Source organism: Diadema setosum, chromosome 22 (assembly GCF_964275005.1).
Source record: "Diadema setosum chromosome 22, eeDiaSeto1, whole genome shotgun sequence".
Lineage (NCBI taxonomy): Eukaryota > Metazoa > Echinodermata > Echinoidea > Diadematoida > Diadematidae > Diadema > Diadema setosum.
Genome location: NC_092706.1, coordinates 30,477,696 through 30,492,337, shown reverse-complemented (window position 1 = coordinate 30,492,337; position 14,642 = coordinate 30,477,696). Strand labels below are relative to the sequence as shown.

Sequence of the window (14,642 nt, the reverse complement as noted above, 5' to 3'; positions counted from 1 at the left end):
TAGGGTTAGGGTTAGGGTTTAGGGTTAGGTAGGGTTGTAGTGTGGTTAAATTGGCCGTTAAATTAGTCGAGGGACATTAGGGAGTCCTTCCGAGAAGAAAGGGAGGACGAAAGATGCTATGCTGTGGAAATTGGCCCCACCACTGTATCAATTTCGCGTAAACGCCGTTTGGTGGGGCTGCATTCACGAGTATTATACTGTGGAAGGAAGCCCCACCGCCATGCTTACCTACCGATGAACGCCACACGGTGGGGCTGAATTCAAGAGTATATTGTAGGCGAGCCGCCGTAGTATTAGTATAGACACGCAGTGGTGGGGCTTATTTCACGAGTATGCCATATCATTTGGATCTAAGTCATCGACACAGTACCCGTACTCACTAACTGTTAGTGTTAACAATCTTTTGGAATAGGCACGATACTAGTATAATTCGAGGCTGCATGCCGCGCACGTCAGACGCTGTTTTCGCATAGCGTAACAGCGTCTGGTCGGGCTAACAGCCTGCAAGCTTCCTGCTCAGGCTGGTTGCAGTTCCAGTAGATTGAGCTAGGAATTACTTTGTAATTAGATCTAGCACTTATCAAAGTACAGCTGTAAAAGCAGTTCAGTTGATCAAGGAATGACATTAACGTTAGATTCTAAAAAAGCTAACGTTAGACCCTCGGTAGAGTCTATTTGGTGTGGAAATCTATGAACAAGTTAATACACCTCCTGACCTGAGTCCTGGTGAACTTTATCCGACAGTAGACCCTGTTACTACTAGAAAATTATAGGCCTATAGCCTGTATTTTAGTTCACTGATATTACAGGGTCAATGAAAGGACACTGTACTATATTCACCGAAACTGCGAAAGCCATCCACCCAACCGACGAGCCGTGACTACCGCCACCGGGCCACAACGGTGGTCGATCCTCAAACTTCCCCGCCCCGCAGACTTGTCACAGCCTGACACTGTCACTGGATGGTGGTAGCGGTAGGCCTACACTGATTGAAACGTTACGCAAGCACGGCCCAGCATTTAATAACCTGAACTACGGTATTTACGAAAGGGAATTGCCTATTTCATAAATTCGCAGGTGATGTTCTTACCCCGAGAAGCATTCTTTCGCGGCATTCTGTTTCCAAGTACCTCGATCAGTAAATCTCAGAGAGGTCCTTCCTTTCCGCAGATATTTCGTCGATATTTCTGCAGGACACTTTTCTGGTAATCCAATCTACACGTTGATCATACGATGTTTGTTTGGGATCGATCCTTTGGCCGATCCTATCCGGATCCTTGTGTCAATGGTTGGTGTAGTGGTAGTGGTGAAACGCAGTGTTGTGTGACATAGAATACCTACATTGCACGACAATGCGAGCGCCCAAACCAAAGAGCGTAGTTTTTGCTGCAAACGTACGAAGCCGAGCTCGCGCTCTCTGATCCTTGATTCTACTGCATTGCATCCATGCAAGAGCTCGCACGTGCCGTGCTGCCATGTACCTACCTACGTAGCTGCTGTGCTGTGCCGGGTAGCCGGGTAGCAGACTTTTTTTTTTAGCCCTGATTGATTTTACCAGGATTTTACAGGCATCAAGGCCTAATTTTGATGCAAAACAAATTAAAAAACAAGAACATTTGTAGATATAAAGTGGATATTTTTACGTATCTAACGGCACTTTTTGTAAATGCCACAATTTCAAGGGATAGTACACTGGGGATTCAGGTTTCACTTGTTTAACTTTTTTTTTTGATTAAAAGTTTCTTAGATGGAAATCGGTTTTTATTTTGCTGAGATATCCAAAATAAAGTAAAAGAAAGAGGTCCTAATACACGCAGATGGGCCATCACATTTTGACGCTCTCTATCTAGAAATGTTAGATCGTTTCTCTTTTTCCTCTCCCTATATTCTTTCTTAATTTCTGCTCGCGTTCTCCCCATTTTCATTTACACTGAAGTAGAGCACGAGCTACACAGGACATTCAGCAACATTTCTTTTAATCTCTCTATAAAGTAGTCTCTTGCTTTAATCAAAACACATTTCCTTTTCAATCAATACGATATAACATATTCGAAAAACTAATAACTGAGCAACACAGCAAGTAACAGATGACACTTATCGTCTTTTACATTGTTATAATTATACACACAAAAAAGTTAATTAAGCATAGTCAAAGTTAAAAAATTATAAATTATATTTTATCTCCTATAGACGACCAGAGATGACACCTCATAGCGCTTTTTATCAAGTGGAAAAGGCGCTCTAAAAAATCAACTGTTATTATTATTAAAAAGAATTGTTTGAAATTGAAAATCATCATGAAAAGCATGGCTTGTGTTTTTATGAGTTACTCTAGAGACAAAAAGGTCATGGATTACAATAGACAGAATGGTGAATAAAACACCATTTAGCTGCATTCAACTTCACATTAGTGATACAGACACATTTGACGGAGGGGGAAAAATCACATAAAACAATAGGAAAGGAGAGAGGGGAGAGATGGAGAGGAATTAAGGGAAAAGGGTGCAATGATCTTGTTACATTAATATGAAACGAGATATACGAGAAAGATGTATATGTGCACAATGTTTCCGGTCATATCCTTAGAATAATGATAATCATCATCATCATCATATTATGATATGATGATGATATGATATCTATTTATTTCTGCAATTGCATCATCATCATCATAACAATATGAATGATAATAATGATAACAACAATAATAATGATACTAATGTTATGACAACAATAATAATTATAATAATAGTAGTGATAATAAGAAGAAGAATGATGGTGATACAATAACAATAATACAATTGTAGTTACAATGAAAGGGATGGTGCATGAGATAGCAATTTGGTGTATTAAATCAAGCTATGCTTGTAGCATTTTTTTTTTAAGAACTTCATGAAATCAATTTGATCACAGCCCTAGTTCTACAGGGAGGAAAAAGGAGATCCGTTTCGTTCATTTCCCCTTTTTAACCTTTTGCTGCATTTCGTCGATTGACCAAACACATTAATAGTTTTAAATCGCGTTCCCATACCATGTCCTCCTGCCTCACGATCGTATGGTATACTATATACATTGTAAGTACTGATTATTATATATAGTACAGTAGTATTACAGCTCTATGAGTATACGGCACTGGTTTCGTTGTTAGGGCGCCCTCTTCAATGATATTAATACATCGACAATGCGAGTTTACACGACATTATTATTCTTTCCATTTGGAAGCATGCACAATAATTATGATAATCGTGTATACGACGAGATAATAAGGAATTTATTCCTCTCGAAATTTTACAATTTGTATAACAGATCATTTATCAAATATACGATACGGATTTAAATCAATTTCTGATGTTATTAAGTCGGCACGTTTGCAGTATAGATCGGATAATCGGGTCTCATTTAAAGGGATGGTATAGTATTGGTATAGAGATGAGGATTGAGCTTTTAACTTTTTGCGAGATGTAAAGAAACTTGTTATGAATAATACAGAGCAACTTGTTCTATGAGGAATTCAAAGTTTATTGGATAAAAATCGGTTTTGGAATAGCTGAGAGAGCCAAAACCAGAGTAAAGCAAAGCTATCCTAATATTCAGGTGGGTTCCACTTTTTTTACGATTGCTCTGTTTTGGATATCTCCGTCATTTCAAAACAAATTTTCATCGAATAAACGTTGAATCCCTCTTAGAATTGCATGTTTTTCCATAATTCATATAAGAGGTTTCTCATTATCACACACACACACACACACACACACACACATACACACACACACACACACACACACACACACAATGTTATACCTGAGGTTATGTCTTAACCCGAACTATAATGATAACCTTTATAAGCAATGGCGACAGTTTATTTGATTTTACAATACCCCTGCTGGTTACACTAAACAGGTGGGGAGGTACTACACTTCCACCTTCCTGCACTAAATGAACATTGTGTGACTACATTATTGATCTCACTGTAGTATGTCGCACATTTTGTACAAATTGATTATTCAGTGACCGATCCAGGTGGGGGCGCACCGGGCGTGCGCCTTCTTTATTTTCTGTTAAAAAAAAGGAAATAAAAAGAAAAAATGGGAGGTGCTACCATCCCCCCCCCCTTGCTTTATGTAAAGGCGCCTCCCCTTTACGGAATTCCTGGATCCGCCCCTGTTATTCCTTTAACCGTGGCAACTTCAAGTGTATTTAATACGATGATTTTGATAAATAAATGACAAAACGTTGTCTCACACTGCAGCACAGACTGAAGCCAGTGTGTGAAGTGAATTCACGTCACAGAAAACCTCTCTTAGACTCGATTTAAGGAGCACACAATTAAGACGAAAGTTTACCACACTTTCTTTTGGTAGACATTAACGATTTATTTTTAGTGTAATCTATGAGTTTTGAAATGAAATAAAAACGGAATTATTCCTTTTCAGCAAAAATGGCAATCTTTACAAAAAATTCAATAAGGCGTGGTGTACAAATCAGATACAGAAGTATAGGCTTGATTAGCACAATAAAAAGCCGTCAACAATAATAACGGTTGGATCGATAAAGAGAGAGAGAGGGAGGGAGAGTGGAGCACTGGGTGATTATCATGCTCCGTTTTAACACCATGTTCCCGGCAGCCACGGCAGCCACGTTTCAGACCACCGTGGCTAAAACGGGATGGACTTGAAACAACGTCTTAAAACGGGATAGGCTAACGTGACAGGCCGTGATTGCCGTGGATGTGTCAGATTTTTAGACTGTCAAAAATTTTGCCACGGCAGTCCCGGTGCTAATGAGGAATCTTGTATGCCGTGATAAAACGGGGTGAACGCAACAAAACACGACGGCACGTAACTAAACTTGGAGGCGGCCCGTCACGGACACGACGGAAAATATTGATAGTCTATAGCCCGACCAGTTGCCGGGAGAATAACGTCTGATAGTAATCTTTCACCGGTTCGAGGACTGGAACGAAGGAGACTAGAATGCGGAGGAAAACAGGGAAATATCTCATCTACCCACGGCGCACTGTGTTTCGGGCAAACGGGGCTGTCGTGGTCGCATAGGGAACATAGCGTAAACGTAGCTTTATGGAGACTGGTGTCTAGAGTTTTCCCAAAGTTGCTTTACATCCTTTATGTTTGAGTTAGCATCCCCTCCCCCACCATAAACACTATACAGTCACCTGCGTCATGATTGTATAGGTAAATTGAACGAATGGCAAATAACATGATGCGCGCCAAATGTTGTGCATTGATTTTTCTCTCTCTTTTTTTTTTTCGGCTGAACTAGCCAGTTTCCGCTTTTAGCTGACGAAGGCAAATACAAGAAGTATTTGGTTAGCTATTGGAGAACATTCTCATGCTCTTCGCTCGACAGACACACTGTTCTAGTTTTAAGTACCTTATTATACTTATATGGCAAAAAGCAATACTATTCCAATTTTGTCCAAGACAAATAAAATATTCATGAAATCCTTAACATCTCTTGCTGATATTATGTCTGTGACTTTAAAGATACTAATATACAAAGATACTAATATACAATAGTAATTTGCTAGCAAAATTCTTGCATTCATATTCTTACATGTATAGGGACTTCAGCACGAAAGATTTGAGTTTGTGTTGATTTGATAATCTGGGATAAAATATTATATTTTACTTCTTTACCCAAATAATGCTAAAAACGAAAGTTTCCTCATGCACAACAATCATCGTGATCGGATAGATAGGTGCAAATTCTTGCTTTAATTGATGAAAGATCTCTGCTACTAACTATTTTTCTCTCGTTGTATCTTGGAAGAAGGAGGGATAAATGGGGTTATGCACATCACATCAAACACCAAATAAGCAAGACTTACAAAAATATAGTGGATACCCGATCAGCAGTCTAAATCTACATGAATCCAGACCAGTCATGGCATATAGCAACACATCACTGCATAAGCTGCATGGTGCCCCCTCCCTCATCATAATGTTAATGACTCTAAGAAATAAATAAGTTGGTAGTAATGGAAGGCGAGATTGTAAGACACGTAGATGTCCATTGTCCATATCAAACAAATTTTCTCGTTCAACTTCAAATAGTTACATTCGATGCGAAAAGAAATTGATCCATAAAACTGCAATATCAAAGAATGTATATCATTATGCCGATTCAGCCAGCATGGGTGAGCAAAATGAAAACAACAGCAAACAAACAATGCAAATACATCCATCATGTTGATCACTTTTTCCACATCATGTTCTCGTCATGAAGCGAAAGTCATGAACTGACCTTTGACCTTACTCCGCATACAGTCAGACAGCTAAGCAATTTGACTTTAGTCTGACCTTGGTCTGACCTTCCTAGTTACTCTACATGGTCGCCTAAAATCTGCCCTCAAAGCATTTCTGGTGGATGTACAAAAAAGTGGGCTCCAACTTGAGGGATATATTTGAGGGGGGTATTTTTGTGAAAGGAATTCATTTAAGGGTGAATTATTCAATTCAATTCTTTATCTTTGCACCTTAAGTTTGTGTAAAACATCGTGTAAACTCGGAAATAGATGGCTCATGCAGTTTATATCTATTTCCATAGATTTGCCACTTGATATTCAGGATCTCATTCACCTGCAATCCAATTTTATGTAATCTTTTCCGTCATTTGGTTTGTTGTTTTTTTCTTGTTTTTTTTTTTGTGTGTGTGTGGATAAGTCAATTTGTTTGTTTTTGTTGTTGTTGATGCAATAGAATGTGTTTTCTCTTTGCGGAAGTTAAACCATTTAACAATAGGTGTCTTTTCTAAAATATACATTTCCTTCGTCTTGAGATAATGAACTTTTTAGAACGTTAAAAATATGAAACGTTATAAACATCGTATATTGCTCACTACAAAAGCGAATACCAGTATAAGTCACATGATAATTAAAGTATAAAAACTTGCTGTTATACAAAAGATGTTCAGTAAGCAAAAAAATAAATAAATAAATAAATAAAATCCGAGTTATTCAGTTGACCTTCCATTATTGTTATTGTTATTCTTTATAATTTATTACTTACGATACATCTCTAAAATGCACCATTTTTTTTTTATTTCACTATTAAGGCGCGGAGAAGTATTATACCAAGGTCATATTATTCAAAATGGTATACACATTCCGACGATGGGATAGAGCACACTCGTTGTCGTGATCCAGCGGTGATGATTTACATTCGCCTTTATAACACTTCGTGGTCTTCATGTTTCAGTCCTCTGTCTTCTTGAGTTTACATAATTATAATCCTTATACTTGCACAGCAATCAGATGGAACTTCTTACAATATCACATAGAATCAATCGTCTCGGCTTCTTAATTTTTTAGAGCTTTTTGCTCTTCGCATGTAATCACCATCACCAATATAAAAAAAAAAAAATCATCCCCAACAGACAGGGAGAGAGAGAGAAAGAGAAAGAAAGAAGAGAGTGCATGGGACAGAAGAATTAGTGAGACAGCTAGGATATAATTATATTTCTGGTCACATGCAAATCTGAATGTTAGTGTTCTGAAACGTGGTCTGAAACAAAATGAAACGGACTTGTTGCCCGATCGGGCCAGGAAAAGATAACATGTATGATGTTTTGGGGCGCAATATCGATTTTAGTGGTCCTGGGTCCTGGGTCACCAGGCTACATAATACTATTCTGACCTAGTCTGACCTCCGTGAAAACAGTCATTTATAGTAAGATATATCTTCACTGTTTGATTGATTCACTCATTCAATACGTACGACGAAATTGACAGTGAAAATTGGCCTAACGATCATGAACACGTAAAAGGGACTGTACACTACTGGTTGAGGTGGGGATTCATGTTTTGAACATTCCTAAGTGAGATAATGAAAAGCCTCTTATGAAATATGAAAGAGCATGTAAGTTTTAGAAGGATTCAACGTTTATTTGATGAAAATTGGTTTTCAAATGGCTGAGATATCCAAAAAAGTGCTAATAATAAAAGGCGACTTGCCACAACTTTATTAGGATCTCTTTGTTTCACCTTGTTTTTGGATATCTCAGCCATTTCAAAACCGATTTTCATCAAATAAACTTTTGATACCCCTTAGAACTGCATGCTCTTCGACATCTCATAGAGTGGTTTCTGAATATCTCGCAAAACGTTAGAAGCTAAATCCTCACCTCGACCAGAACTGTACACACCCTTTAAGCAATGTGTTCCACCTGGAGCCGTTTCCTCTCACAATGCAAAATTATCGTTCAAACTTGTTTTCTCGACCGACAGGCTGTGTAATGAGTGATCAATTTTATTTTCTCTGTCTTAATTACGCCTAACTGCCTTCATATAGTCATGCGAGACAACAAGCTTTTCGATTCCTTCCATCAGTTAGGCCAAACTAGTTATCATTTTGGCCACCGCATGTATAGTTCTGACTATAAAGATACAATGCAATAGTATGTTAAAGATGCTGGCAAATAATCACATAAAAACTGTAGGCCCTATGGTTTTCGTCTGAAATTTTCTTCGGCTGTAGAAAAAACAATAGTAGGTTTCATTTTATAAAAATCAAAGTCACGTTGCACAATACACTATAGAATTGTGTGGGTCAAACTTACGCGAGTTCTGGGTAGTCTCCGCCATAATGATCCAAGGTGATATACGTCCTCTTCTCGAATAGACAAACTGAATCTTTATCATGTAACAGAACAACTTACTCAGCTTGAGGTTTGGTACACACTTCACTACAATCTACGTAAACCCACCAACGAGTTTATCTCAAAACTATACTATTTATAGAGAGATGAAAGTGACATTCAGAGCCCGCTTTGATGGCAACCTTGTGAAAAGACGTCAAATGGTTTGTTCGGTTTGGTTCTGTTAACTCCTATAACACCCATATCAATGGGCACATAGGTATATGCCCCTATTCAACAAGATACTGAATACGAGAAGATGCAAATACCGATAGAAATGGACTTAAGAAAGATCTCTCATAGAATCCTTGAGACTTGGAAACAATGCACCGGGATTTGTTGGTAACAAGACCTTAACCATTTTACTCCCGTTGAAGAAATGTCCGTCCAATGGTCTTAAACAACTGTAACTGGCAGTATCAATGACTTAATCACTGCTACAATCTCTGTGAAGTTATCAACACTTTATCACTTGTTATTGATTTGAGATTTGTGTTGAGAAATAACCTTTGAACCTGATCAAATCTTGAAGGAGCGATTGTCAGCTAGATGCTCGTCCGGCGGTTGTCAAAATGAGGCAGGGAATGCACTTTGTTTGTTTTGTGGGGTCACACAAATGTGTGTTTAATAAATATTACAATCAGCCTTGACGATGCTATCAGTCGAGTGTGTCATCGAATGGTTGATATAGCGCATCGAGTCAAACACAGTGTATGTCACGAAAACACGCTGCTGCTACTCAACATCCTTATCGTATCATTGTATACATACGTAATTACTGATAACAATCATTTTCATACCCATTGTTGCACGAGGTCTATCGTTTTTCAATGTACCCTTCAATGGACTTGTGTCAGAGGTATCGTATACCTGCACTGCATGTGATTAATCTGAAAGTGATGATGACGAATTCAGAAATTTGGACAAGCTGTATGGATTTCACTTTAGTGTAGGGCAGTACAAGGTTAGAGTTCTCGCAGGGACAGACACTTGTCGAAACTCAAAACAAGTTGCACCGTATATCACCGCCTCGTCCAGCCCCCTCCCGTTATTACGACCCTGCCTCTGCCATCCAATGCTGGAAGCACATCTGTAAACTATTGATCGTTTTACTTCAGGTCACAAAACTTTGATCACAGAGTAGTACTGTTTTTGTGTGATTTCAATCTTTCACGTCAATACTGCTTTCTATTTGGATACTGACATTGTGAAATAAGTTTTTGTTGGTTGATTGACAATGAATGAATGAAAACTTCGTCATTAAATGAATAATGTATAAGAGAAAAATATCATACTGTATCCTAATCAATACAAGATTTATCATTGGACATAGAATTAGATACATTAAAGCATAACGTAGAAATAGTTTGTAATGTAAAGTATCTCAAGAACTCTTGAATATAGAGGGCACGCAAGATTCCGTATCATTCATAGTCTGTGTTTGAGAGATTTTTGCGTTGTTATCAATATATCACTTGAAACGAGTAACTAATTCATGTTTACTTTAAATGTTTCTGCAGCAGCACACGTTGAGAGGATCATATCATACTTCCCATAAAACATTAAGTAAAGAATGTAAATAATCAAAAAAAAAATCTGCTCGATAAACTAAAGATTCACTGTGTCATCTTTTGATTTCCATGTTGACCGAAATTACCATGTAAAGTCGATCGTTCATATAGAAAACAAAAGACATAAATGCTTATCAATCTACTTCGAAGCAAATACAAGACTTTTGGTTTTCTCTATACATGCCAAAAAACAACGCTTATTCACTTAAATACTTCTCCTCCTGTGCAGACATTATTATTGCAGAGACTTTGAATCATGGTTTTCAACGTATAAAACTTGTAGTGGGCCTACAAAGCTCTGTGTTATTTGTTTGTGGTTGTCGCTATTCCTGGTTCACCACCTGCCTATATGTAACAATATTTTCTGGTTTTAACTTTGTTATACACCAATTTTCTACAAAATTGGCGTTGTAGGAAATATTGCATTGATAATATCATTGGGAGTAGCGGATTCTGATGGGGCACCCCGGGCGCCACCCCCCCCCCCCCCCCCACCACCACCACCCTATATTTTCGATTTTTTTTTTTTTATGACCCTTTTTTTTTTTTAATGGATATTTTCACTGGATTGGTACAATGTGGTCGATTTCAATGGCTCGTCAAAACCATTTTGCAACTGTCATGGCCTTTGTGTTCGCACAAAATTAAAAATGTCTCTCTGTCACATTGCAATACGTAAATATTTCCGGAATTCCAGGGCTGGAAAGTTGCACCACTTGTAGTTGGGAGTTGCCGTGCATTTCCCGAAATTTTGTGGTTGTTGTAACATGCGTTTGTCCGTCTCTATGGCAAATATATTGTAAGTAATACAGTGAGAGAAAGAGTCAACGATGCTAATGATAATGTCCATCGCCGAGATTATTCTTCACTCATAGATGAAGCCCCTATATCTTGCGTCACGTGCACAGCATTATCATTCTGGTCGACCTTGGTCATGTACATGTTTTCTGAAATGTAGGCCCATATAGGTGAAACATATTTATAAACTAGCTTTTACACGTTCTGTAAAATTCAAGGGCATATCCAGGGCGCCCCAATTTTCGCAGAGGCAATTTTCCACCGAATTATCAAGGAGCAAAATCGTACGTATCGACCCCACTCTGCGTGTGTCGTTGAAGAAGCAGTTAGCAGTAGGCCTATATCACACCACAATATAGTTTAACTATATGATATGAAAAAATTGGATGATGCGATACTGAATCTAAAGCGGGACGTTCTCAATATAGTATTCCTCCAATCCCGCTAGCGTGATCACAGCATTGCACAGCAAAACCTTCTTGAATGAGCTTTGTAAATCATGCACGCGTCATAATAATACATTTGGGTGTGATATTCGTTATTAAGACTTAACTGAAGTATTTCACTTGTAAACAAAAAACGTATACAATATCTGGCGGCAATGCCCACAGAACCTCAGACTTGTACAGGCAGTAAACGGGATGATAGTGCAGATCGAGCTTTAAACGTATATAGGCCTATCCCTTACCTGTTATGTATAATGTAAGTAATAAAATTCCACTATTTCGTCTCTTCTTCGTTTGTCTTGCATGAATAAACTTTCCATATTTTCATCTAAAAAAATAAAGCTCATGATTGACCCCAAACCTGGCAGGAATAGCATTACCCGGCAGAACAATTGAACATTTCAGAAAGAGGGCCTGCTGTGCTAGTGAACATGGATTCAAGATGTAGAAAAACATGAAATTGGAAGCCTATATGAATTCATTGTCTAAACAAGTTGTAATTTCATTAAAAAAAAAAAACAATGAAAAGCTTGACAACGCTTTCTTAACTTTGTATACCGAAGACTAGCCTATGTTTATTTTACAGAAAGGATGACACAGCAATAAAAACATGAATTTCTGCTACTTATAAAGTTATACAATATGGACTGGGTATCAAAGCTCTTGAAATTATTTTCTAGCATTTTGTTAATGACCCTATTTAGTTATTGTTGGGGTGTAGTCTTAATAAGCCTCTGTATTTTAAAAAGTGCGTAGTAAAAGCTGATTATCTTATATGCCTGAACATGTTAAAACAAACAAATATTATATTTTGTACAGTTTCATCCTGGTTGTAAAGTTAAGATAGTAACGCGATGAAAGACTTTGAAAGTAAACAATAAAAAAAAAAAACAAGCTGCTCTACATAAGGTGAGAATGCCCTTGTAAGAAATATTATCACTTTGAGGTTGTGCACAATGACTGGATTATTGAAGATTTTTTTTTTTTTTTTTTTTTTGAACGGCGATTCATTGTTCATCAAAATACCGAAAGTACGATATCTTATACCACGACTCTTAATGTCGAAAATCACTGGGTAGGCCCTATTTCAAATAGCAGTGCGGATTGTAACTTCAGCATTATTGTCATGGAAGAAGGAAACAAAAAGATTACTTGATGAAAGCACTGTCTAAAGCTGCTTTCAGGTTTGCAAAACTATGAATTTATGAAAGGAACTAATGTAGGCAAACATAGGCTTGATAATAAACTCTAAATACTTTAAAAAGTGATCACCTGTGATGACTTTTTACTTGATATTTCCAGTAGACCTTGGTGTTGGAATACCACTTTCAGTAAATAGTTTAGTGTCATGATGACATTATTTGTTCAGTCTTTTGATGGTGACAGGATCATCAAAACTTTGACATCACAGTGTCTGTAAAATAGACGTAGTAAAGTTGTACCTAATAGAATATATAATATATGTGTGTGTGTGTGTGTGTGTGTGTGTGTGTGTGTGTGTGTGTGTGTGTGTGTGCATGAGATCCATTATCTTTCACTAGCAATGGATACTAGCTTGTCCCTCACTGAATTCGTTTTGTTGAATACATGATTTTGAGTCATTGCATTTCTGCCCTTGTCAACTTTGAGCAAGATTTGAAAGCGCCCTGAGCATTATCATAATCGCACACACCAATACGACATTAACCGAACAAAGTGTTAGTTGTTTCACATTCATCTTATAATGCGAATGTGGAATGTATCATTTCGGATTGAATAAACACCTTTGTCTAGATCTAACATAACTGCGTTTTCGAGTGACTTCAACAGCCTTCAGGCTGAGACCAAGAGATGAACGTTTATGGGCTACTAATGCAATTCGAAAGGTTAAAGGAAGTTTAACGTGATAAATTTTGACAGCAGAAGGAACTAATCTTCATTGAAATAACATAGACACAGACTAAAATTCTCTGACACTTGTCACATCCTGTCTGAAACAGACGCAACAGAAAACAACGTCTGCAAAATTCGTCAATTTGTCGTGTGACAGGCATTTTCTGTGAGTTTCCGCCTTTATGTGTTCTCATTCATTTCCTATTAAACCCCCACTTACCTGTCTGGTCTAAGCCTATTATCTTACTAGTAACTCTGTAAACAAAAAATGATAACACATAATTATCTCTATTTTGTTATGGTCATCAGCATACAAAACATCGACATGACAGACAATTCAAAAGTTCATGTCTTTCATAGGATACGGAGTACTTTCAGACTGCATTAATTACATTATTGAAGGAATCATAAGTCGTTACAATTGCTAAAGGTATAATCTTTTCACATTTTTGGAAAGAAATCTTTTAAGCAATAACATTATTTAGCGACTATGTACCATAATTAGTGGAATAATAAGCAGATAATTGATATGTCAAACTCACCACAGTTTTTCCTACAGCCTTGAATACTTTCTCTCACGATGAAAGGCAGTTAGGCTATAATATAGTCACTCCAAGTGGCATACCAATGTGTATTCTGTGGCATGAGAAAGCTTCTCCATTCACAAAACTACTCAGCTTCCTGGCAGGGCAGACGATCGATGGAGAAATGTTTTGGTGTTTGAGACCGCGACGATGAGTGTAGGCGGGAAGACAGTCGGTCAGATCAGACAAGGTAAGAGTAAGTTTCGAGCAGCGCAAAGGGATTGTCTGGGAGACTGCGACTTCAAGGGAGACGATTGCTATGCCGCATTCGAAACTCAGACAACCCAGGTCAACTTTTTAGGTTTGGAATGTCATAAGTCATAGTCCTCATAACTCTAACTCCAAGCGTATGGTATAGGCCCTAGTCTGATCAGGGAGGTGGAAGAGAGATCTCAAAACTTTTTTTTTTTAATAAATGGTGCAATTTTCAAGACTGATGACCTTGAGACATCGTTGGACTGCAGTCGTGACTTACGGAACAGGACTTTATTCGTAGATAGCTGCCCTCTCAACCTGAAGCGCTATGATGGTGACGAAAAGGTTGCGATAAACCCTTTCATAATCATGGTGGAGATGATACACTGCTGAGATACCTTTGAGCTGTGCTGCCGACAATCGTGAAGCTATGAATCTAGAAGAAATAATCGTGAAGAGCTGTCAGACAAACTTAAGTAGTATTGTTCATAATACAGATTTCTAGTAGTGCACTCGCGTGT

At 37.9% G+C, this 14,642-nt stretch overlaps 1 protein-coding gene across 2 annotated transcripts in view; it reads right to left on the bottom strand.

Moving 5' to 3' along the window:
• Window positions 1-8,610, bottom strand: part of LOC140245339 (uncharacterized) — a 56,165-nt gene extending 47,555 nt beyond the window's left edge. The window contains exon 1 of one of the 2 annotated variants that reach the window (XM_072324919.1): window positions 8,578-8,610. In XM_072324919.1, coding sequence (XP_072181020.1) covers window positions 8,578-8,602 — 25 coding nt within the window. In that variant the 5' untranslated portion in view covers window positions 8,603-8,610. Of the gene's footprint in view, window positions 1-1,090; window positions 1,214-8,577 lie in introns of those variants that run through there. The other variant, XM_072324918.1, reaches the window with a different exon arrangement.
• Between the last annotated feature and the right edge of the window lie 6,032 nt (window positions 8,611-14,642).